At 43.4% G+C, this 25,683-nt stretch overlaps 1 protein-coding gene across 3 annotated transcripts in view; it reads right to left on the reverse strand.

The window, feature by feature from the left end:
* Positions 1-6,923: 6,923 nt before the first annotated feature.
* Positions 6,924-25,683, reverse strand: part of NPNT (nephronectin) — a 53,341-nt gene continuing 34,581 nt past the window's right edge. For 2 of the 3 annotated variants that reach the window (XM_042796982.1, XM_042796981.1), the window contains 5 exons: positions 24,390-24,893; positions 14,671-14,766; positions 14,184-14,282; positions 10,824-11,080; positions 6,924-8,991 (listed from right to left, as the gene is read on the reverse strand). In XM_042796982.1, coding sequence (XP_042652916.1) covers positions 8,896-8,991; positions 10,824-11,080; positions 14,184-14,282; positions 14,671-14,766; positions 24,390-24,893 — 1,052 coding nt within the window. In that variant the 3' untranslated portion in view covers positions 6,924-8,895. The remainder of the gene's footprint in view (positions 8,992-10,823; positions 11,081-14,183; positions 14,283-14,670; positions 14,767-24,389; positions 24,894-25,683) is intronic. The other variant, XM_042796983.1, reaches the window with a different exon arrangement.

Below are 25,683 nucleotides of genomic sequence, written 5' to 3' on the forward strand. Positions count from 1 at the left end.
TGCATTTCCCCATTTATGCCTTCTGTGGTTTCACCCGTAGTTGTCTCTTGAAGGTCAGGGTTCAGGTCTGTTTGCTGCATGTGTGGGATATTGCCCTGCTTGGAGTTTTTTGTGCAGTTTGCTACCTGTGCACTAGGACCTGGCTGCAGTATGCAGGGGATTTCAGGGGGGAGCAGCTAGTGCAGGGGTCTGCTCTCCTGAGGGTCCCTCATTAGGAAGGAAGCAGCAGACCTGCATGTCATGGAAGGAGAATCTCCTCCTTATCTTCATCAGGGAACATGAGTTTGAATTTGCCCAATGTCTTTAGTAGCAGAGCTCATAACCTCTGGCAAAACTTGAGAGAAAAATGAAGAGAGCTGCATGCATTAGGGACCACCCGGTCCCAGCCAGCTGCTGGGTCAGTCAGCGTTTGTGTGTTTGCTGCGATGTCAAACACAGGCTTTGGACTAAGCGGTGTCCTGGGAGGGGATGGCTGAGTAGAAGACGAGGAACAGCGTTACAAAGAGCCTGAGTAAGAGGTCTGTGGACTGGAGCTTTGTGGCCAAGCCGTATTTGAACCCTTACAGTTTTTGTTTAGGCTTCGAACCACTTATGTAAGCAGATCAAAGGCTGTAAGGTGATGAAGGCATCACTTGATGCACCCATGTACTTTCTCTGCCTGTTTTTCATATTAGTGAAATATTTTTTTCAAGCCCCAGTCACATATTTGGCCAGCAAATTACTCCAACGAAAGCTGGCAGAGTAGCTCACAGTGAGTTTCCCAGGGAGCATGAGTGAGCCAGGGCTGCTTGCTAATACAGAGCCGAGCTGGCAGAGTGCCAAGGTCTCCTAACGCCCCCACAAAACTGCCCCATGTACCTGGCGGTAATTAAAGGTAATGGAGTACAGCCAATTAAAGTATCTTCTTCTAAGCAGGATAAAGCCAGTGGGATACAACAGGAGGGAAACTGAATTGCTCACAGTCTATTGGCACCTCTAACTGCGCGACACAGGTGCCTGGTTTCTGTGCGAATTGTCGCACACTGTACTGTTGTGGGGTTTAATATTAGTGAGCAGTTGCAGTGTCTTTGGTCCCTGTTTATACACTCCAAGGCACAATGATTAAAAGGACCCCCTGGACTATAACGAGGACCATGTGTATTTGATATTTGAGAACAGTAAACATCCCGTCTGGGCATGGGAACCTTGAAGAGTCCTCTGGGATCACAACTTCTCCTGTCCTCCAGCTGGTCCAGAAACCGAGGTAAGATGACAACATTTCCCGAGCTAACTCAGAACTTGAAAGGGACGGGAGTTAAACTGTCTCTCTTGGATGTCCCTCTGAATCCTACTGACAAAATTTCTTGCTCTAGACACTCGTCCAGTTATTTTCCTCATTTGAAAGCACACCGCTCAGTGCTTATTTGGGTTTAGTTTTCACACTGGGCTGGACATCAAGATGGTCTTTGCGGGGAGCTCTGGTGTTGCCATCGCCAGCTGAGGTGACACACGTCGTGTGGGCTCCCACACGAGGAGCTCTTGCTCTCATGCTGGGCCTGAAGCCACAGGTGTGAGAGCGCATTTCACTGTGCTAGAGGGAAAGGTCTGGAAAAAGGGGAAAAAGTTTACTTGCACTTGGCATCCCAAAATACTGGTCTTAAGATCCAATGAGTAAGTTCCAACATTTGCTAAAGCGAAAAAAAATAGGCGAGACACTTGTTGTTTTAAGCCAGACAGCACTTTTTTTTCTTAATTTAAAATTTGGATGTTGCCTTTGATCTGTTGCTGCTCACGTATCAGCATATTCCTTTGGCTGCTTATTTTTTTTCTGTGGGCACTTGTGCTACACGTGCATTATTGTGCTCATCTGGAAATAAACTAACACAAAATCATACTTTAAATTGGCAAGGGCTCCTTTTTTTTTTTTTTGGCAGAACCACTGTGGAGCAGCTGTGTGACAACCTGAGACACGGGATCTGAGGAAAACGTGGTTTAGGGGTGGACTGCGCGGCTTTTGCAGCAGGAGTGTCGTCGGAGCTTCCCGTTGCGCCTCCGCTGTGGGTGGGGAAGGACTGACAAGGTGCCGTTCAAGGGCCACAGCAGGAGGGGGGGGGCCAAGGGCAACTCTTCCTTCTCCTTCCGTGTCAGACTCTGCGTGGGCCAAGAGCCCCTCCGAGGTGCAGCCTGGAAGCACGGCTGCCTGTCCCCCCGTTGGTGTCACTAGCACGCGGGACCCGCGGGTTGTAGCCGCGGTTGGTGTTTTTCCCAGCGGGGCAGGGAGGTGCGACCGTGTCTGAGGACAGCAGTCGCAGCCCGTGCCAGGGGCTGGGCCTTGGCGGGGGGCTGGCGGATATGAGCATCCTTGGGATTTTATTCCGAGGCATTTTTGCAAGACCGTCCCGCAGCTGCGTCTCGGCATCGGTGGTGTCTGTGCAGAAAGGTGGGGTGTGGGACGGGAGGCAGCAGCCTCTCCCTTTGCTCCCTCCTCTTGCTTTGATGCCACCCGCGCTACCTCTGCCTTTTGATGACCGGTTGGTCTCTTGTTTGCCAGCTCTGTTGTATCCGCAGGTCTGCAAAGGCCATCTCGCAGGGCAGGCACGCCAAGAGCAGGCCAGTTGGGCAAACTGGGAGGCAAACCGTGCGCGTTTGCATCGGGGGGTTGGCAGGGCATTTCCTAGAGGAGGGGATTGTGTTTTACTGTCCATGTCGTGCCGCTGTGTCCGCGGAGAGCCCTCTCTCGCCCGCCTGCAGGACGCAGGGCACACCTCTCGGGTCTTAAATCCGGATTTGCGAGATAGGGACGTGGCTGGGTGGGTTCGGGGCTGTTTCTGCAGGTGCCATTCGGGGAAGGCGGGACCAGCAGCGACACTGAGTCCCGCGGGCTCCAGCTCTCCCAGCAAACGCTGTCACGGCGTGAGCCTTCACCAGCCCCTCTGCTCCAGCCAGCAGCTCCCGGTGTGGCTGGCAGGCAGCCCACTGGGCTGCACATCGACATCCCACTGGGGAGCGGGGAATTGAACAGTATGGCTGCATGGGTACAGATTTGATGGTGTGGGTACAGGTATTATGTGCTGTGTGACCTCAGGGCCAGAGGACGGTCCCAGGCATGTTTAACTGACTGATAAAGGAGCGACCTCTATGGAGTTCATGAATACTTAATTTCTGTTAAGTTAATATTATTACAAATGAAGCCATTTTGAAAGAAGAATCTTTCTTAAACTAAGTGGGATGTTACATGACTATGCCACCAGACCTGAGAGGTTTTGCATTGCCTACGGAAGCTTAACGTTTCCAGCCTCCTCGCAGAGGAGAAAGGTGGACACTCATTAAGACACACGTCCTGTCCTTTTGCTGTTTCAAAGCCAATTTTCTTTGAAAGGCTTTTTTTGTTGTTGTTTGCAGTAAGAAGCCGTGGGTACTGAACTGCAGCTTATGCATGCTGCAGTAACCCTGCTTCATACATTCTGTCTTGGACCATCCTGACGGGGAAAAAATCTGGCGAGTCCGTTTCTTCAAGTTTTTGACCTAAAGGGGCTCAAAGGGGCATTTCTGCCCCCATAAAAGGGGCGAAAGAGAAGAGGTGACATGGTCCTCCCCTTCTGCTGGGGCAGCAGTGGTATCAGAGCAATGATGGCATCTCCCTCAAATCCCAAGTGGCAATCCCCAGCTGTAGCACTGGTGTTGCATGCAAATGCAGTGAAATCATTCTCTGTGAACACACTATACTTTATCTTTCCAGGTGTTTTCCAAACTCAGAATGAATATCCAAAGGATTCTGGGTGAGAGTCTGAACTGAGAGCACGGGCTGTGGAAATGCATGATGATGAAGAACCTTGGAGAAGAGTGTGAGAGATTCCTGGCCCAAACAGAAGGAGGCGTAAGGTAGAAGGTTAACAAAAATTACTGGAAAAGGGCTGTAGTATCTTGTGGTCAGAGAAAGGCAGGATTTGGCTTTGTCAGAGAGAGGGGCATTCTTATTCTGTGGACTAGATAAATACTTGGCTTCCTTGTTCAAACACTTGGCACTGGCCTCGGCCTGTTGGGCACCGTACGTGTGCACGCGTGCGCGCAGGGTGTGCAGCTCTGCATCGTGTTTCTTGGCACACAGAGCACGGAGGTGCTGTGAAGGCCCTTTTGCTCTGGGGAGGTGGTGTCTGTAGAAGAGTGGTTTGGCAATGGAGCCTGGAGCTTGGGTCTTGGGGAGTACTTTAATAGCTGGATTACAGGAAAACAGTCAAGCGGCAAAAATCTGCCTGTGTACTACAGAATCAGAGTTCAGTATTACTAAAAGTGAAGAAAGAATTGGTTGATTCTTAACAGCTATTGGGAAGCAATCTGAGGAAATATGATAGGGAGTGCCTGATCTATGGAGCAGGGCATTATTTCTGTCTTTGTCCAGAAAGTTCAGGTCCACTTCATCTTGTTGTTTGACATGTTATTAAGAAAATGAGGGATAGGTCTGTACTTTTTACATGTATCAGGCATGATATCCCATCTGGCTCTTGGGAGTTAAATTGGAGATTTCTTAGGAGAAAAAAGGCAACCTGACATGAACAGTCCGGTGAACACTCAGATCCAGTAATTGGGTTATTTGCTGTGAAAAGAAACTTCCATCCCGATGCCAGTAATGTTACCCAGGCTGTTTGTGAAGTTTAAGAGGAGATAAATAAAAAAGAAACCATTTGTTTTTCAGAAAATCTCAGCCCAAAGCAACCAGCGGGAGCACTGTCTACAGGACAGTTTGTTTCAAAGTGAAGGAACAGGGCTTGGGCTGGGAAAGTGGTTGAGTAGAGCAGCTACAATGCGATTTGATTCATTTTGGACCTGTAATCCTGAAAGCCTACATGGAGCTGGTGTCTGAACTCTATAGGTGCTTCAGTCTGTACTAGTAAAGTTGACTCTGTGGTCCCTGAAGGTCTTCAGTCCGTTGGCATCTTCCTCTCAACCAAATACAGCATTACGGACATTCGAAACGCGTGTCCCCACTTACCACCAGGTCCGCCTGATGCAGTAGGTGTGCTCTGAGAACGCATTAACTTTCAAAGCTTGAGGAGATTTCTGTGTTCTTTCAGACCGCTACTGGAACTTAGAACTAAAATGTCTCTTACTCCTTTCTAAAGTTGCAGGCTTACACCAGTGCGTCACACGTCTTTCTTTTTATTATTGCTGTGGAAAATCGGAAGTCATAAAACCTTGTGTCACTACAGGCCGTCCGGATAGAACAGCAGGTAAGAAAGCGTTTCAGCTACCAGGAAAACTGATAATTTGGGTGTTTGAGATATAGTTCTATATAAATAAAAATTGCATAGGATTTAACTGCGCCTCAGTTGATAATTAATGACTTTGTCTTTCTAACATTCACAATTAAAATTTTAAAGGCAGGCAGCTATAGTTTATCTTGTATATCTTTAAATGCAGAGCAGACAGGTGCACAGCTTGATCCAAAGTCTCTGATTTTAGCAGTCCCTGAGCCTATCACTGGGCCTCATTGGTGGGAGGAACAAGGGGCAGTAGGGTGTAAAGAGACACCTGGCCCTTGGAGCCAGCTGCTGCTCTTGCCTCTTCTCCACGAGGACAGAGCAGGATGCTGGAGGCTGCTGTTGTGAGCATCCTTCAGCTCAGGATTGTCTTCTCATGACTAATCTGACTCTTATGAGGGTGGTTATTGTCATCTCCAACTATATTAAAACCCATGTTTTAACCTCCAAATCCAGGCTAATTTATTGAAGGGAAGCTGGGGAAGCTTTTCTCCAGAATGAAGGGGTTTATTGAAAGCACTTAGTGACTTAATGACATGGCTCTTGTGAGAGGTGAGGTGACTGTTTAGAATGGAAGCTGGAAACAAAACCTTGTATCAGTCCCTTCCATTGTACTCCTTTGATGTCAGCGAATGCAGTAAATGCACACTGCTGCTGGTCACAGTACCTGGAATTTAGGAAGAATCTTTATTTTCAGTCTTTTTTGAGGAGAAAACTTTAACGTGTCTTTTAAAAACCTTAAATTATAAGCTGGGAAGAGGTTAGGCAGTACATTTGATAAATGCTTTCATGTTAGTTTAGTGCAATTTCTTCTGCTGGCCTAAGTATTTAAGCAAGAATTTCTTTTGGCAGGGTTACCTGTTTGTTCAACCCTCGGCAGGAAGGGCAGTTACAGCCTACTTCCCAGGAAGACCTCAGGCCCTATTCTCATCTTTCTCGAGGCTCCTGTGGAGAGGGCAGAACCTGCTGTGTGTGGCCGGATGGAGCTGCCTCAAAGGGTGGGAGCTGGGGGAGGATCATCACGACAGAACCAGAGAGCGGCCAAGCCTCGTCCCTTCAGAAACCCCGAGGGAGGGTGACACCTCCAGCCTCGCGGCACGGCCAGCTGCAGCCGTGAGTGACTCCCAGCCACAGCAGCTCCTTCAGGAACAGGCTCGCAGAGGGGAGCCCGTGCCGGGTGCCAGCTGGGACACTTCAGCTGTTAACAGGGCCTTACGGTGCTTCTTGGTCTGACCGCAGCAAGGAAATGCAGCCATAAAGCACAGAGAGCCCGAAATCTCCTCATGTCACCTGAGAACTTATTTCTGCTTCCCTTCTGAATTCAGTCAGATGCTGGGTTCTAAGGGCCATTTGTAAAAGGACAAAAAATTCTTTCAGTCTTGCATAGATAGGAGACAGATTTCAACCAGGCAGTCTCCATCTCAGAGCGCTGTGGTAATAGCTGGTAAAAACCATCTTCATCTCCTGTCGATGAACCAGCCCAAAACGTGTTTATCCTGTTAGATGCTAAAGAAAATAACAGTTTGTGCAGGCTGAGTAGCGTGTGGAACTACGGCAGCCACTGCTGCTGGTAGAATGGACATTTCATATTAGGGAAGCTCTTAAATCACATGTGAAACTGTTCTTAAAAAAAGCTGGGTCAAAAATGGTCACTTTAACTTTTGAAAAATACATATAATGCTCTTGTTGTATTATACTGAAATGTACTTTTATTTTTAAATCTGATAACAAGAGCTACTTCACTTTGGTTGTCATCTTTTGGTTCATTTCACCGCAATAAAAATGCAACTTTCAATCCAGAAATTAAAAAAAAAAATTCCAAATAGTAGCAAGTAACAGCCTCCTTTACTGATTACTTTAAAATAAGGACAAGGTATTTCAGCTATTCACAAATATTTCTGACATATTACAAAGTAATGTAAGATAAAAAGATCATGATCATATTTGAAGCAAAATAGTTTAAAAATGTTTACAAATGCATTATTTTTTCCTTTTCAAAATGTTTGTTGATACAGTTTTTGCAAGAGACCATCTGTTTGGTCAAACAAACAGGGGTTTGGAAGATGTCCTCTAATGGTCTTGCAGTTTTGTCTCTGAGGACTTCATGCAAGGCTTAGCGCAATTTTTTTTAAGTATGGTTTTATAACATGATATGAAGCTGACATCTATTTTACATTGTATTTAAAAGATCTGAGACATATTTCTTCTATATACACATTTTTGAAGCTTTAAGGCTGTGCCCCTAACAACATTTTATCAATCTTTTGTCATTTTCTTAAATGTTACAATTACTTTGTCAGATGTAGAGATTGGTAGCAGCATTGAATAATGTTCCTCATTTAAAAGAATCCCAAACTAAACAGAAGAATTCCCTGGGAAACTGCACACCACATGCATGATACATAACTAAAAAATTAGTCCAAAGTTCTGATAAATATTTAGTTTCAACTAGGGCTAAGAGTTGTTCTAGTTCTAAAGAATAAAATGTTTATTATGTACAGAAGGGTTGGATGGAATACGGACATTTGACAAAGATCACTCAAGGCATTTCATGGTCTGAACTGTTCATACAGTGTTAATGCAGCTGCCCTTTTGCTCGCACGTAGGCTCCTACAGCCGTGGGAAGGGAGCGGCCCCGGAGGTGTCGATGGGCTCAGTCTTACAAGACACAAGTTTTCTTCTCCAGGCTGCTCAGTCTTCAGCTGAACCAGGAGTTTCTTGCAGGATTGAGAGCCCTTTAGGGCTTGCTCCTGAGCTAAACGCAAACTTGGACAGCGGTATCAGATGCCAGTTTACATCAGGTAAGGGTTTGGTCTTTTGCCTTCAGCGTATTACAACATGAAAAACTGCACCAGCATTTTCCAATGAGCACCATTAACTGACTTTGGTAACACATCTACTGGCACAACCAGCGGGATCAAAGAAGATACTGGACTCCTGTCTTGTACCATAAGAAAGCACAGATGCCAAATTACCTTGCGACTAGAGTCTGTAAATATTAAAACCATAAATACGTTAATAACCATACACATATACACAAAACTCAGCAGAAGCAATATTACAGGAAGCAGTGCCTACTCTCTATAACTGCTTTTTCTTAATACAGATGCAAGACCAAAATAAATGCTATTTAATATGAAGCAAACCCTCCTTCAGAGGTCAGTGGCAGTAAGTCACAGCTCAGGTCCAGGCTTCTGCTCATCTGAGGTGACTCTGAAGCTAGATCCATCCCACTGTCTCTCAAATCTAATCAATGAATGAGTAGCACTATGGGAAGATAATGACTATCAGTTAACGCTAAAACTTTCTGAGCTGGAGCTTTCTTTTGCCATCATTTGTACTAAATTCTCCCTTTTTCACAAATGTTCTTTGAGAAAGAACTCACCAGGCTTAACAGGGGATCAAGTTACTACATAAAAAAATACGATTTAGGGGTAAGGATTAATAGAAACAACCAGCATGGGATTGGAGTTCCTGAATCCAAGGAGGTGCTCTCCGTGTTTTCAAGTGAAGTTTCAGTGAGATTGCACTTAGCAAACCACTGAGAAGGTGTCACTCTCCCACTTTTTCCTCTTTTTCATGCAGTTCTGGTTCAAAGCTTGGTAGGAATGGCATGAGAAGGGCTAGAGGAGATGACTGTGCTGGTCCATTGTTTTTGCTAATGCTCTTCAGAGCAGCGTCCTCTCCTCAAGATCACATCATCTAGGCCAATATCCCCAGTTCTTCCTTTTCCTTTCTCCCCTTTGAAAATAACCTGGGAAGAGAAACGGAACAATTTGAGTGCAAAAAAGTAAAATGAAAGAAGCTTTGGTTGACAGCGGTCTCAACAGTAAGAAAGCAAAAGCATAAGAAAGCTCAGGCAATCGTAACTGGCTCAAAAGCCTATTTATTCTGCTCAGAATTATGGCTGGTTTTTCTATTTCTGTTCCTCTTCCTCCTTCACTTTGGCAGGATCTTTGTGAAGAATGAGCAGTTCAGGACAGAGTTGCTCCAGTTGCACCATCTGCTGAGGTGAGATGAACTTCCACGTAAGAGAATCTTGGGCACTTTCTACATATCACCTCTGCACTGTTTTCATTGTCCCTCATGGCAAACATATAAAATCCTCTGGGTTCTGAAAAATGTTGTCTAATAATGGAGCTTGACTTTGCTAAATCACCTTGAAGCTGCCTTAGTTGTGGGAACTAGAAACACCTATCTTTTATTTAACAAATTCTGGCTCCTGCAGTCACCTGGTGTAATCTGCAGAAGCACTGGTTCCTCACAAACTGGCTGCCAGAGTTTGGGCATGCATTTATGCAGATCATTAGCAGTCCAGATTTAACCTGAGTAGGAGAAATCTGACAAATATAAAGCTTGCCTAGAAGGACTGGAGCAGAAATCAGAGGAGCTGCCTTTAAGAAACACTTCCCATAAATAGTATCGCTCACCTGTGCTACTGCTGTAGATTCAGAAGCCTGAACATAATGCAGTCAGTGGTTTTGACCATGGCCAAAAAGTTATTCGAAACCTACCGCAAAACTTTGTAAGAATCTGCTGTTATCACTGAACTGGAAAGAGTGTTAAACTTAGCAAAAAAGGGTAAGAACGTGGCAAATGTATTGTTCACCTGTTATAAATTTCCACATTCTCGGTCTGACAGTCATTTCCATGTCTAACAGGAAGCCAGGAGTCTTTGTTACTATTGCTGAGGTAAAGTTTTCAGAAAATGATCTGTGATAATTACAGCCTTAATATCAATTTGAGAACTATATATTGTGTGTGTGTTGTAGCCTGCTCCCACCATGAACATTAGGATGCGTAAGCTTTTTAGACCACCTGATATCTGTCAGAGCAAAACAGGCCCTGAAGCACCCAAGCCCCTTCTTCAGAGCTGAAGTAGAAACAACCTTCAAAGCTAAGCCAAGGTTGAAGGAAAATGCTGAGCTTTTGATATCAGTTTATCACCCACTGTTTCTAAGATTTCCAGGTATTAAAAGATTCTCAGACAGCTTCCTTTGATTGCGCTAAACCATTTTGTGTTATTGGCATAGTTAGTTCATCCTTCACCTCCTTGGCCAGATCTGCTGCAGGTATGCTGAAGAACGTAAAAGCATGTGAGATTGCACATGTAACCTCCCTGCATTCTCAAAAATGACTTATTTTCAGTATCTTTGCCCTGGTTTAGCCAGGCACTAGTCCACAGGGAAGGACTCTTATGTCATGGCACTGTATTATTTAAAGCATTGTTTATGAGAAATCTTGACAGAGTTTTTGGCAATCCACGTGCAGTATGCCATCGTCCATTAGACTGCTCTTTCCTATATAGTGATTCCCCTAAAACAGGTTGTATGAGGTAGCTCAGTACAGGCTCTGCTGTTTCCTATGCATCTACTGCTGTAGGCGGGCTTTTTTTGTCATAAAACTACTTTGAAAAAATGCACAATGACTCTCTTACCTTTAATATGATTCCATGAGGAGGGATCAAAGTAGTAAAACACAGGCTGAAATTGGACCCAGAGGACAAACAGCCCAGTGCTACAGCCCCTAAGTGTCTTCAGCGTCTCCTGCGAAAACCCAAAAGGCAGCGCACGCGTCGGTACTTACACTCTTGATGCCGAGTCCTCGTAAAGTTAGGTGTGTCTGTCTCCAGCCATGGCCACCGTTTCTTCCCCAGAGGGCTGGTCCATGAGCCCCGTTCTTCCTCACAAAGACGTGGAGGGCACCAGAATGCAGCCCAGGCACCTTATGCCTGAAGGACAGGCACAAGTCGCCGGCCTGAGCCCTCTGATCCAAGGGCAGGATGAGATGAGCTACTCTGCCTTCTTTGCCTTTGGGGTCAGAGATGGTAAGATACTGGCCCCCTGCAAAAGAAAAAGCAGTTAGTGTGTGGGGGTTTTTAAAATTCTACTGTGTTGCAGGACCACATGCACAAGAGTCATTACAAACTCAAAAAATAAAAAAGGGCTTCACAAGGTCCAGCGAGTCTTAAATAAGGCAGAGTTGCTGGAATGTGAACCAGGACTGATGCATCGGCCTCCTGCAGGGTAAGATTTGCAGAGCTGGTGGTCTCCTTGCATTAGTACCAGGTTAGGTCTTGCCCATCTAATTTCTTTTTTACAAAGCAAATAATACCTCTTTTGAAAATGAGAATTTCATGTTTTTTTCTGGCAACTCCATGAACTGTGTTTTAAACCCACAGTGACATTAAAGCTACTGTGTACATTTACACACCTTGTAAGCTGCAGTTCTTTGCTATTGGATACAGGAACAAGGAGGCCAGCATAAATGTTACCATGTAATCGTGGTACAGTTCTGTCCTTTCCTTTCTGTCTCAAGGATAGCCTTTTTATTTAACCATAATTTAAACTCTTAATTTGAATTAGATCCAGAAAGATAGAAACAGTATTGATTTCCAAATGGCTGTTAACTTGATACACTCCCCAAGTCTTTTCTAACAGTAGTAAGTTGTCAGTGAACGTACATACTTAACTGAAAACTCCACTATTATCTCTGATCATGTACAAAGTAAAGGTGCCTTCACAAAAACACATAGAACATGAAAAGTAGAGGCTCTCGGGTATGGCAACATCCATTAAATCGGGAAAAAAAAAAAAAAAAAAAGAAAAGAAAAAGGCCTACACTTCTGTAAGTTCCACATACCCTTTCACCCAGGCACTCAAAACTACAGTAAATAAGACTTCACATCTTGGAGAAAACCCACACCTGTGCTTTTTCTTTGTACTTTTGCAAGGTGGATGACAACTTTAAAATTTGAAATTACCAAAGGGAGGAGGGTTCACTTTTAAAAAATAAAAATAAATTAGAAAAAAAAATCTTACCTTATTCTGAACCTAACAATCTTTTTTTTTTTTTTTAATGAGATCAGATTTTAATTTTTTTTTTAATCAAAAAATCCAAGTTTAATGAACTTCAGGTAAAGGTGGCATTCAGGCTCCTTAGTTGAACCTGATAATCTAGAAATATTGGGGGTTTGTAATATTGTTGGTCATACACAGACTTTACTTATTTATAGGCTATAAAAATCCTTTTCATTTGAATTGTTGCCTTGCTACTATTCAATGAGAGCTTTATTTTTGGGAAAGCTCCTTTTTGAAAGCCACAACGATTTCCCTCAAAAGCTGTGAGGTTTAATGACAATGTACTGGTGCTTGTCACACACTTGAAAGGAAAGCCAACCTTGTCGCCAATTCACTACTTCTAGGTAGGGTTTTAAGTTCTTTGGCCTCAACAAGGTTTAACAAAGCCAAGTAGTATGCTGCTGGTTGGGGCCCCAGATCAGCATTTGGGCATGAAGTGGGATCCATTTCTCCAAGGATCTGCTCAAGTTTGTTTTGTTTTGTTTTAAGGCATCATTTTTGCATCGAGGTCACTAACTGCTACAATAAGCATAATAGAGTTTAAATAACTGCACCTGCTCGGTGTAGATACAATTATATCACTATAAAAGTACCGACTCAACTCATTAACTGCATCTGTTTCAGATAGATAGTTACACTGACTGAAATCAATCAATAGGAAACAGATTTAGGTAAGCACAAAGCCAGCATATCTGCAGGCAAGCCCCTGCAGGAAAAGGTCCCTCAAATCAGCATTTTCTGCATGCAGGATAAGCTTATAGGGCTCCAGCGTGGCACCTTTCAAAATGCAGATTCTGATAAACTAATAAATAGCAGACTCTGAAAGGTGAAAGCAAACACTCAGGAACAAGCTGTGAAAATAAATCCTTGCAACAAGGTATTCCAGACAGGAGGGAGTGGGTGGGTGACTTCAAGGGACTAGTTTTAACAGGTTATGTCAACAGCAGCAGAACATACACAGGAAACAAAAAACTGGGATTGCCCTGACTGGGAAGCAACCCAGGAGAAAAAAAAAAGTCTAAAAATAAAAAAAAAAAAAAAAAAAAAAAAAAGAGGCCAGTTCATACATATTAAGTTCCAGAACCATGATTTTTTTAACAATTTTTGAATACAGATAACAACCATGCTTTCAGTGATTATCTCAAAAGCAAAGCATTTTTGAATCTATTGTCTCAAGATGATGTGTTATGAATTACATGTGATCTTTTTTAAAATGTCTGGCTGCAAGCAGGAGACGGCTCCCTGTTTTCTCATCTGCAGGAAGAAGGAGCTCTGCTCTCGGAGCCCGTTCATTTGACATTTTTAAGTGTTATAAGGAGCATACGAAATATAGAGCATGCCTGGGGGTGGGGAGGGGGGCTGCCCAGTAAGTGAAGCACTTCCCCTCAGTGTTTAGGGGCCAAACCACACCCAGCTGAGTCCCAGCAGCGCGGATGGGGAGGGGGTGCTGCCCTGCAAGGGGCTAGTGCCCACTCCCCTGTCATGGAACCACTGAAGGTCACTTTTTACCAGCCCAAACGCACCCACTTTCAGAAGTCTCTGCTCCTGAGCACCTAACCTGTCTTCCTTCCAGTTCCTTCCCAGGTTGCTGTGACTTAGGGTAGAATTCAATAAAAGCAAACCGAGAGGTTCAACTGGAACATTATATTTGGCAGCAGAACAAAGACTATTTCCAGCACTTTCTATAATTTTGCTAGTAATACAGAAATAATTATGTTTGTGTGGTGGTTTGAAAAATAAGCTTTGCTTCACCATAAGTAAGAGTTATTCTCTAGCCCACAGTTTTGTTCTTTCTGATTCTTTTAAGACAGATAATCTTTTACTGAATACACATTTACTACTCCTTCAGAGACATTCCTATTGTAAAGATACCAACTGTGATAAAAGTGCAATTTCTCAATTGCTCTTTCATGTTGGGAATCCTCAGTTTTGATTTTTATACACAGAAGACGTGTGGGTGTGAAGTATATCCCAGGACTAAAAGGGAGCAGCAGCTCTGTAATCCATCCTAATGCGAGAACTGCCGACAGCCTCGAGCCTGGGTGGTTCTTCAACTACAGGACGTGATCGCACACAGGTGCCTTACCTGAAGCATCTTTCACCGGTTCCCAGTGCAAGTCGTCATCTTTGCCCTTCATCCATCCGCACAGTCCACTATCAAAATCACAGCTGTGTACCAGCACGCCTAGGCAGAACAGAGCAGAAGGTCAGAAAACACCCATGACTTGGATTGTTTTCAGTGGGGAATTACAGCCATCTCCCTTGTGGCTGACACTAGCAAGTAAATATAAAAATTAAGTGCAACAGAAGGAGCACTGGAAAAAGAATCTACAAAAAGACTAAAACATTGAAAAGGATGCTAGTGTTATCATCAATTCACACTATTTTTGTACTAAATCTGTTAGGAAATAAAACTATAGAGGTTCACTTAGATGGTGACTTTTTTTATTTTTACAAAGCAGAGTTTAAACAAGGGGCGTAAAACGTAGGAGTCCTGTAAAAATGTACAAAACCCCAAGAAATCTCAAAAAAATCCTAAACCCTAGGCCCTGAACATGAGACGTGATCTTTACCTGGGTCATCATTTGCTTCAAATTCATCGGCGGTAATCCCTCTTTCAATTTCAAGTATTTCAAACAGATTATTGCTCACTCCAGGCTGGCGGGGAACTGTAAGAAAAGTAGTTTTTCAGAAATGAATGAGATAAAGGTAGTTAGTGACCTACTTTCTTATCTTTAATAAAAAACAGCAGAGCAGCTCTGGGCATCGTGCTTTTCTTGGAGACTTCAATATATTTAATTATATTTGACATGAAGATTCATAAACTTTATGCCTGTGCCATTTATGATTTATGTTGTAACATTTATCTGAGCACCGTAAAAGCTGATTCCAAATCTGCTAAAGGCTATTCAAATGAAAGCTCCTTTTTAACTAGGATGGGGAAAAAAAAAAATACAAACCAAACAAAAAAAAAACACAAGAAGTAAAAAAAGCTTTAACCTTGAAGCTCAATATTCCCCTCAATACACTTTTAAAGAGAGTAGCTTTGCAATACAATAAAGCCACATTAAAGCACTTGGGGAAACTTTCCAACCCACTCACCTGCCCCAGATGCTTACAGGACAATCGCAAGAGGAGGCCTCACACACACCTACCCTTCAAAACACAGCGGAAGGTAGGGACAGCCATCTATCTGCAAAGCATTAGGGCTCCCTACACAATTATCAGGATCAGACTGACAGCTGAGAAGGAGGAGCTCTAGGGAAACGTGGAATTCAACTGTAATTACGTTTTTCGCTTTCCAACACAGTCTGTGCTGCAGCTGCAAAGGGGAAGGAACACTCAGTGATTAACAGGCCCGGAGGTTATTAGACATTCAGCAGCCAGGACAACCCGAAATCCAAGAGGTCTTTGTGGGAACAATGGCTGCCAAACTCAGGTGGCTACAAAGACTCCCACCTCCTTCTGAAGATGCTGTGCCAGTCTGTGTAAGTCCCCAGAAACAACACCCCAATGTCATGCGTGACAGACAGCTGTCAGCTAGAGACAGACAGGTTGCACTGGATAGAGCTGTCCTGGAAATTCCTCTTTTAGAGGCAGGTCTAGTGCATAATTAATAACAGCAGTAATGCATTTCAGGCATGGCCTCGGCTGTTATGGACAGCCCTGACACCTGCGGTATTTGTAAGGGCCTAAACTGTTACAAGCTTGACACGTTTTCCATTTGCAGTGCTGCAGTAAATATCTTAATGTCTCTATAGGCTTCTTAGGCAAGTGAGAACAAGAAGAATTGAGGTGATTTACAATTCTAAACTGAAATAAAGGACTGTTTTCAGGAAATCAAATCAAAGGTAAGAAGGAACTCCTTTTGCACTCGGACAGCACATAAGTAGCACTGCTGCAAGAGCTCCTCTAAACCCAGAAGACAGAGGAAAACAAAAAGTAAAAATGAAGTAGCTTCCTGCTTTTTGGAATTAAGACAGAATAAGCAGCCTCATAAAAGGTTGTCCAAATGCAAATATATTTTAGAAGTAGTATTACAGGCTACAGATTTTGGATGGAAACTTTGTATAGTAAAAGTAAATAAGTAAAAAGCTTGAAGCTTGTAGGAAACATATTAACTCCTTAATTTCACAGTCATTTTGGGGATCATTACATCTCCTTTTTTTTTCCTTTTTAAAAATCCTTTGTAGATTTTGGATTATGTCTATTTGCAGCCTAAGATATTCATGCTCAAATAGCCTCTAAGACTTTAGAGTGGCTTGGGTAGTAAAGGCCTCTTAATTTTTAAGGATACGTTGTTTGCAATAATATTTTTGCTGCTTTGTTTAGTCTGTTTTTTTGCTTCTGTGATTAGAATTTTGAGATTTAACGTGAAAGAAACCTTACAAATGTGCATAGTCCACACCACCTAGGCCAACAATCACCCTGCAGCACGTTTATGCACAAATACTATATTCAATTATAGAAAGAAAAAAACAAAAAAAAAAAAAACCAAAAAAAAAAAATTTACCTCAGGCAGCAAAAGAAGAACAGGAAAATCAAAGCAGCAATGCTCTAAAACCCGACCATCGTTGGCCCTGAATCCCCCCAGCAGTATGCTGTGGTCCTTCCTAAGAGCTTGCTGGGATCCGCAGGCGGGACGGCCGCATGAGCCCGTCGCACAGCTCCCACCGCAGAGGCGCTGGCGGCCGTACGCGCGGTTCCAACGTGTAACAGGGCCCACACCCGGCATCGCTGTCCTGGGTGACCGTGAGCAGCAGCTTATGGAGTAGGGGGGGGTGTGTGTGTGTGGGGGGGTGTGTGTGTGAACTGCCTCTGCGTGCCTGGACCACCGCCGCTGCGGCACACAGCAGCTAGCAGCACCATCCACACTGCAGCGTGTTTGCTCAGGGATGTTAAAAACTGGGAATTCAATTTCTGGGGCTTCCTGTGGCCAGCCACCTGGGATAGCAAAGTTTGCAGGAGTATTTACTCACAAAGCGTGCTAAACTACCAGCATCCTCTAAGTTATTTACCGGAATTTCTGGCAGGACAGTGCTCTGATTGCAGTTTCACCTTAGATAAGGCCTCACAGTGGAGTTTCGCCTCGCGTTACAAGCACGCTGCAGGCTCCTGCTCCCTGGGGAATGCAGCAGCCCCCACACGTGAGACATCTTTGCTGCACCCCCAGGGACTATCACTTTATCACTTTTTTTATCACTTTAAAAAGAAGCCTTTCCTCTTCTCAGGCTGCGCTAAGGAAAAAAAAAAAAAGATACTCTTTGTTTTCTACACTATTTTTGCTTCCGACCTGCTGAGCACAGCACACGCAGGTGCTGTAGCTGCTAGTCCGGAATGGACACGCCGCCTCTTCTTGAGGTGCCTTTACATGTGCCACATCCACACAGCACAGGGAGGGACGGAAAGCGGCCAGCCCACAGGAGCAGACAGAAAAGCCAGCTGCCCTCTCCCTGCGCTGCAGGAGGGCTCCAGCCCGCGAGGAACCTCACAGTGCCATCACCCCGGGCCGCCACGCGCCCACCAGCGATGGGATGCCCACATCCTCTTCTCATCTAGGTTAACGCTGAACTTAACACTCTGCACCTCCATATCTTCCTGTTCTTCCCCTGCGCCCCAAGTTTTTCTTAGGGAGCAGAGGCTCAGACCACAGATAGGTAGTTACAGGGCTCTAAAAGAAGGCAATGGCAGAGAGCATTGAGGAAACCCACTGCCGCGCTCTAATATTTGTAGGCTACTCAGGGGTCACAGTCTCAAGCTATGTGCTTGCCCTGTGGATCCTCTTCCCAGTCCCCCATAGATCTTGTTTATGGAAAATACTGCAGGAAATATTAGGAATTTGTTTTCCAAACTACTTCAGCTTACTTGCTAAAATACCATTTCTAACGCATTGCTATTTCATACAAATCTGAGTTACAGCTGTACACACATACAAGCATTCTCCAATTTAAAGTTGATATATTTGTCTATAATTAAAGCTCTACAAAAACATGTTCCTTCAAAACTATTCTCTAAAGTCCTCTCAAAACACCGTTGTTATGAACTTCTAGAAGAACGTGTTGCAGAGCTGTAAGCCAGTCACTTCAGTGCTCAGACCTAATTAGAGGAATGTGCACTCAATACAAAACGAGAGTTACCGTAAGAGATGCAGGGTTCTAAATATGATCCATGTGTACATTTACTTTTTGCTACAACCACCAATGTGTTGAGTGGCGATCGTGGGAGAAAGTATTTGGCACAACTATTTTTTGCAAGCTTTCCAAGCTGTTTCTGTGTACTTTATATAGCCTATCAGTGTGCTTTTCACTTAACTTCAATGGTTTGATAAAGCCTGTTAAATATAAACTTGGCTTCTTTTTCTTGGAGAATTTTTTAAGCTCTGCGTGAGCCAATACATCAACACTACCATATTCTCAGAGTTCATGAGCTAAATCCTTCATAGATGCATGGATGTGGGGGGGGAACATTTCATAACTGCATAAGAGTGATTTCAGCTCTTTAGTCCTTTGGGAAAACAGTAGGACTTTTTTTCATTTACTTGCTAATTGTTGTATTTGGGAGTATAAGAGATGGTGTGTACATATGTTAGATTATTTGTAATTACAGAATAATGACTGCTCTAGTGTTACAAAACCAAAACAGAACGCGGAGTGCAGCTTCATATTACTAGTAATTGTTCTTAATATTAATGATGCAGTGTTCTGCCTTACAACAAATACTGCATTCTTATGCAATTCCATTCCACACAATAATCATGACCAAGCTTCCCATTTGTTAAACAACAACAACAAAGGACAAATATTTTTTTGACTGAATAGTTACAACTGGAAGTTGTTAAATTCCACTTCCAAAGAAACCCTACAGGTGATGAGATCTCACACAGAACTAGCAGAAAATAGCTAAAAGGAAGGGTAGTCCAGAGGTCAGTCAGACTTGGTAAACAAGCATACGTCCTGTTTTCCTCCAGGGAAGACTTTGATATATGCCAGGCTAAAAAGAAGGGACAGCAGAGAGGTACACTTCACCCTTTTAGCTGGATAGCCACAGTGTTCGGGATGTGTTGCCTAAAACTCTGCAGACTCAAATTCTGCAGTGTGAATTGTTTCAGAAAAGGCCCTCATGGACTGGCCCACCCTCTCCAGTACCATGTGCATAAGAGGGGAGAGATGGTGCTAGCATGTAACTGCTCTGAAGTCCAATCTTGCATTTCTCAGGCAGTTACAAGGCTCATTACCTTTGACCTAAATCAAGCATCATATTATATATCTTTCCAGGAAGATTTTCTGAAAAGTAACCTGCCTGCTTTTCTATGAGCAGCTGTTTAGGAGGAGCCCAGTGCCAACTGAGTTTCAGGGAAACACAGCTAAAATGAGTAGTCTGCAGAAGCTCGTGTATCAGATCTGGGGGTGAAACTAGCTGGAAGATTGATGGAGGGTGTGATTTGTAAGACTCCTAGATCTTATGGTTTAGCTCCAGAGTACAAATAGGTACAAAGTGCCTGTCTTAATTGCTTAAATATTAAGACAAATACATTTTAATAGGTGCCAGAACAGTGAAGACAAATTAAATGCTACTGTAAAATGATGCTACTATAATGATACCAATGAATAACCAAAACCACAGTCTTTGCTTTTAGCATTTCCCTTTTTTCAACAGCTTCAACTGCATTAAGGGCTTTCCTGTCATTGAAAAGGGGACCTGAAATAATCAAGTTTTAATCCAATCTTCAAAATTTTAATAGCTGTTAGGAGAAAAGCCTCCTAATTCCAATCTTTTCAGCTCCACTAAGGGCTAAGAAGGAAAACTGCTGAACTATCTTTTAATAAATACAGATAAGGGGTTTTTTTCTTGCCCTGCTAATATCTAGTATTATGCTTTGTCTTCACGTTTATGCTTTTAACGCTTATCACCCAGATCCCAATGGTAGCAGAGATACACAGTCTTATTGAGAAATTCATTCCATTTGTTAGAGACTTTATCCATCTGAGTAACCAGAAAAGATTCCTCTGTACTTCACTGTAGTTTGTATCAGTCCTGAAATAGTTAAGTATTAAGCCATCGCTGCATTCCTCCCTCATTGCCATTCCCCCCATATCCATATCAGGACAAGATTATCCTTGGTGCCAGATTCCACTGTCTGCATCTGACTAAGTGGTTCAAAGGCCAAGTGTAGGAATTCCATTTTAAAAAATACTCATTTTTTGTTCTCTGAAAAAGCAGCTTCCCAAAGTCACTGCAGGCATTTTTAGAAAAGGGGCAAAGCATCTAAAGAAAATCAACAAGCCTTCAAAAACTGCAAAGGCATTTAAATAACATTATCAGCATCATTATCATTTGTGCTCTTTGTAAACACTGAACAGACCAATTTCACTGGTCCTCAGCTGATTTCAAGCTGAGCAGCACGTTCAAGGCTGCTCTGAAGTGAAAGCCTAGGACAAGTTTACTCAGCGTGTGGGAGGGCAGGTCAGATAACAAAGTAGCTCAGGAAAAGGTTAAATAGTGAAAAAATAAAATTTGAGAGATGCTTGCAGAAAGCAAGTACACTTGCCCAAGCATGTTTCCTCTCCTGATGTGGACCGATTCTAGACCACCACTACATTTGCAGGATTTGGTCTAGTGCACTAGGACATCCACCGGCGCGCGGCGCACCAGCCACCCCTTTGCCCTGGGTTGCCTAACAGCAGAACCACCTATGCGGACGGCTAAGCAACGCTGCGTTTACTGTCACGCTGCTTTGTCAAAGTGTGGCTAAGGCTTCAGAGCCTGAGGGGGAAAAAGGGGAAGAAAAAAGTCCCTGCGTCACAAGATAACCTAGTTTAGGAACACAACTTTAAACATTGAGGTCTTCAGCAGATGCTAAAGGCCAGAAGATCAGAATTGCCAGTGGTTGCCGGCTACAGTGCTCTCTGTGCTGGGTTTTGCCCATCCTTGCATTGTAAAACACTACTTTTTGTGATAAAACACTACCTTTTGTGACTCTTCAGGACAAAACAGCCTTTGGCGACACACAAGGAAGCAGCCGCCTAAGAAGACACCATAACTCTTGCAAAGACCTTACAAAACTGAAGTCCTATTTCATAATCTGAGTGGACCTAATATCAATTTCCTCCTCTGTTTTCCAAGATGAGTGTTATAAGACAACTGAATTGCTGCCTGCATTCTCCCATGGGAAACAAAGGCAGGAAGAGCAAGGCTTTCTCTTCTCTTTTCAGGCAGGCATATGCGGACCACAGTGCAAGATCATTTCTGAGAACTTGTTTCTTTGCTGTCTTAACTGGAGAAGCAGATGGTGTGGGGAAATAAACCTAAAGAGGTTCAGTATAAACCAACTGAAATTAACTCATATCCACAACCCAGGAACACTGCAAAGATGGCTGATGTAGGTGAGATTAAAACAGCAACTGGGTTTTAAAGAAGCTGAAGGAAGTAGCTGGAAAAGCCCCTTCCCTGAGGAAGTAGAGAGGCAAGTGAAAAATCCACAAACATTTTGGGTGGCGAAGAGGGTTTTGCACATCCATATGGTAGATAAGCAGCACAACAGAGATTAGCTAAACGCCACTAGTTGCTCCTGTTTAAAATTCTTGTCTTAGCATCATGGTGGTTAACATTGTGCTCGGCTGTGAGGAACGCTTTCCGAGAGGCCCTGGCTTACGCTCGGTGGAAGCGCTGCTGTCCTGAGCGCGCAGTGCCTCATGCAGAGCAGCTGCAGCCCCGGAGAGTCAGGCACTGCTCTCCCTGGGGCATGCAGCGGGGCAGGGGCTGGCCAGCAGGAACCTGCACCTTAACCCACCTGGCAAATGCCACTTGTAAGCTAACTTGAAAGGCGGCTGAGCTAACGCCCTTTAGCTCGCGTTTGCCACTGGCCAAGAGCACGCACGCAGCCGGGTCTGCAGCCCAGCCAGCGCCCAGGCACGCGGCAGGAACGCTCCCACGCTGCTGAGCCCCTGCTGGGATGGCACTTGGGGATGTACGAGTACCTCTGTGTTGGCCTTAGAAGTGCAGCGCTCAGAACAGGCAAGGACAGGCTGAGTCATGCCCTGTGCCTCCCCCTGTAGCAATGTATGTGGCTATAACTGTTCTACCTGCTTTTCTAGATGTCCCACATGAGGAAACGTAACTTCTCCCCTACCCCACAAACTCCTATAGTAGCAGGATTCAACAGGTGAAGTAACACCTTATTCCACAAGCAATGCTTTCCTTGACAAGCTAACACATTCTTCTGGAACCAAACTGTTTTGCACCCGACTGTAGGTTTCAAATCCTAAACAAATGCTTTTGTGCACTCACTAAATAAATGCCTCTGGACAGAGAGAAAGTGGGAGGCGACACCAGTGACCACTACCTAGATGATACTTTCCAAGTGATCAGAAGAGAAAAAAGAAAAAAAAAGAGCAGAAAGGGGAGAAAAAGAGATAAACGAGAGAGGAGAAAAGACACTAGCCTCGTTAAGGATCACACTGCTAGCACCATGCAAATTCCTACCACCTAGAGTATGCCTTCAGACACAGTTATATCACACACATATGTATATCAAGTATATCTTTAGCAGCGAGTAGAAGAAATAATATGGGATTAAAGGCACCTATTGACTTGATCTGAGAAGCCATCTGTCCCTGTATTATCAGCTGAGGCCAGTAACAGTTGCTGGTGCTTGACCTCTTGTAATCCTGCCATACTGTGCACTGTAACCTTTGAAGGCTTAATGCACATGTATATTACAAACCTCAAAGGGTGGCAGCTGACCTAAATAAATAGTTGATAAACACTCTGCAAAGGTGATTTTCTCCTGTGTTTGTTGTATGTACCATAACATAAGCTTACAATCAGAAAATGCTTTTACTTCTGTGCTTTCCAAACCTCTGTATCTGAAGGATACGTATTGAAAGCATCAGCTTCAAAATCTAGCCTGTCAGGAGAACACAGAAAGACTAACTGTAAATAATAAGTTTTATACAAATGATTGTTATTACTTCATGAAAATAGCTGAAAACCATCCCTCTGCTTTAGAATTCCAGAGAACACTTGCAACATGAGACACCTGGGAAGCACCACGCTAGATTCTAATTTCCACATAATTCTGTATTTTTAACAATTGGTTCCCATTATATTTAGTTCTGAGAGTCTTTGCTATATTTCTTTTTAGGATTTTACATAAAAATGTTTTTATATTTTTACCTGAATATAGATTGTTTAAAAAATAACCTTGAAAAAGCCAAAAGCACACTCCTCTGAGTAGTATCAGGATTTTTCTTCCCAAATTCTAAGTCAGCTTCTGTCTCCATTTTTAACTTATCAAACTGTCTACAACAGATAAAATGTCAACAGGGAAAATAAACCTTTTTTTACAAGGAACAAAATATTTCGCTGTGTAATGACCTAACAGAACACAGCCCAAGAAGTTACCACATAGATGCCAAAGCAACCGGAAAAATCTCCCACGTTGCTTGTACACCTGCTCTGAGACAGCAAACTTCTCCTCCTACTACACTGCTTCAGCAGCTTTATTGCACGTCAAGCTGAAGGAGAAGGGCTGATCCAGCACACCCTCTCTAAAATTAGCTGCAGAACTAAAGATGAAATCGAGTGTTGAGTATTTCTTGGCAGATATGTGTAACTCTGCATGTGCCAGTAATGTCTTCTGTGGTATGCACTAGAGCTGGCCTAGAAATGCTGCTGCAAATCTCAGAGAAGCTCTTAAAATGACATGTGTTCACGCTATGAGAATCTTTACTATCTTCAGCTTCTCATGTATCCATTTTCAGAGATGCAGTCCATAACATTAGCCGCTGTTATTTTTACGCAATTTTCCCATTGCTTAGTCATAAATATCCAAGACTACTTGAATTCCTACAATACAGGTGACATAACAGTCTTTAGGCAATCAGGCGTGGTCCCATTTCTTACCTTTCTTAAAGTTATGGCAATATGCTGTCTATGAGTGATTCTCAACTCCCTGAATTTTCAATACTTTTCAGTAAAATGTCTTTCATTTCTCCAAAACATTAATCTGAAACCATAATTAGGTTAAGCACTTACATAGGATGATATGCTCACAAATAATTTCGGGAAGAGGAAAAAAAATAAATTTTTGGTTGAATTGATTCTGAACTTCCTCCCCACATTTTTGTTAGGTAATAAATTATTTTTGCAGCTTTACTATATGGCCATTTTCAGTTTCATTTATTTGTTCTTATTGATAAGGTGTTCCAAAAAAACTAAACAGTACAGCGCACACTTTCACCTCACTGCATCTGCAATTCTGATAAATGAAAGGATATGTAAAATTACTTACTGAACACATCTCCTCGGGGTTTCTGAGGATCTAGCTGGATCCTGTTGTCGTCTGTAATTCCTTGGGAAGATGTAGTTTCAGTGGGAACATGTGAAGGCTCTTCAGTTGTTACAAGAGGAGTTCTTTGTGGTGACAGTGTAGGTCTTAACATTGTTGGTTGAGGTGGTGTTGGAGGTGGAGGCGGTGTTGGAGGTGGAGGCCTTGTCCCTGGCTTTGTTAGTGGCCTTGTTGTCACTGGCACATACCTAGTGGTTAGCCTGGGTGTAGAACGAGTCATTGGCCCCGGTGTAGGACGAGTTGTTGGCCCGGGTGTGGGATGAGTCGTTGGCCTGGTCACTGGCCTTTCTGTAACAACAGCAGGTACATATGATGGTCTGAGGGGTTGCCTTGTGCCTCCAATATCAGGAATCCCATTGGTTATATCACTGCCTCCTTTAGGAAGTGTGCTGTTGCCCTTGAATATATGATATGGACCAGGTGGTTCAATCATAACATTAGGAATAACTGCAAAGAGAATCAAAATGGGACCAAAGTGGACATCTGAGTCCCTTGCTCCAGAAACTTAACAATACCTTTCATTATGACGCAGAGAGCCTTTGCTGAAATCATTTCTCTTCTTCTGAATGTTTCCACTAATTAGAAACATACTTTAGCATCAGCACTGCTGAATTATCACATCCCTTCAGACAGTACTCATTACAGCAGTTTAGAGATGATTTAGAACGACTGAAGGCCAAGAGACTTCCATCCCCACCTCCTCCCAAGCATCAACTCTCTTGCAGAGTTGGCAAAACTTACCCAAAAGCACTGTTAGTAAAAACGCATGGACAGGAAGATGCCTGTTCATCAGCCCTCTACACTGGACAAGTTTGTACTCAGGAGCAGAGGGAAGTTTAGTAAGACGCCAATGTTACAACCATTTTGGTCATGGATGGGCAGATATCGTTGACTTAAGAAATGATCTTTCAGATCTCTCCACTTCTAAACTTTTCTCCTTGTCAGTAAGCATTAATCATTTTACAGAGATTGAACCTAAGCCAATAGCCTTCATTTAGATCCTTACCTTTGCTCAACACCAGGAAATTAAGTAAATGGCATTTTTTCAGCTTCCACAAAAAGGAGAAGGTGAGCTGAGCACCACCTACTCCACAGTGACAGTGACTACAGTACCACCTCCCCCAATACTTCATAAAGAAAGGACAACAAATTTTAACTTGGTTTCACAAGGCGGGGTTTCTGCAGACATGAAATGCAAGAACATCCGGTTTGTTATTTATAATTTTCTATTTGTTAA

Source organism: Tyto alba, unplaced genomic scaffold (assembly GCF_018691265.1).
Source record: "Tyto alba isolate M040663 unplaced genomic scaffold, T.alba_DEE_v4.0 Super-Scaffold_23, whole genome shotgun sequence".
In the NCBI taxonomy this organism is placed as follows: Eukaryota; Metazoa; Chordata; class Aves; order Strigiformes; family Tytonidae; genus Tyto; species Tyto alba.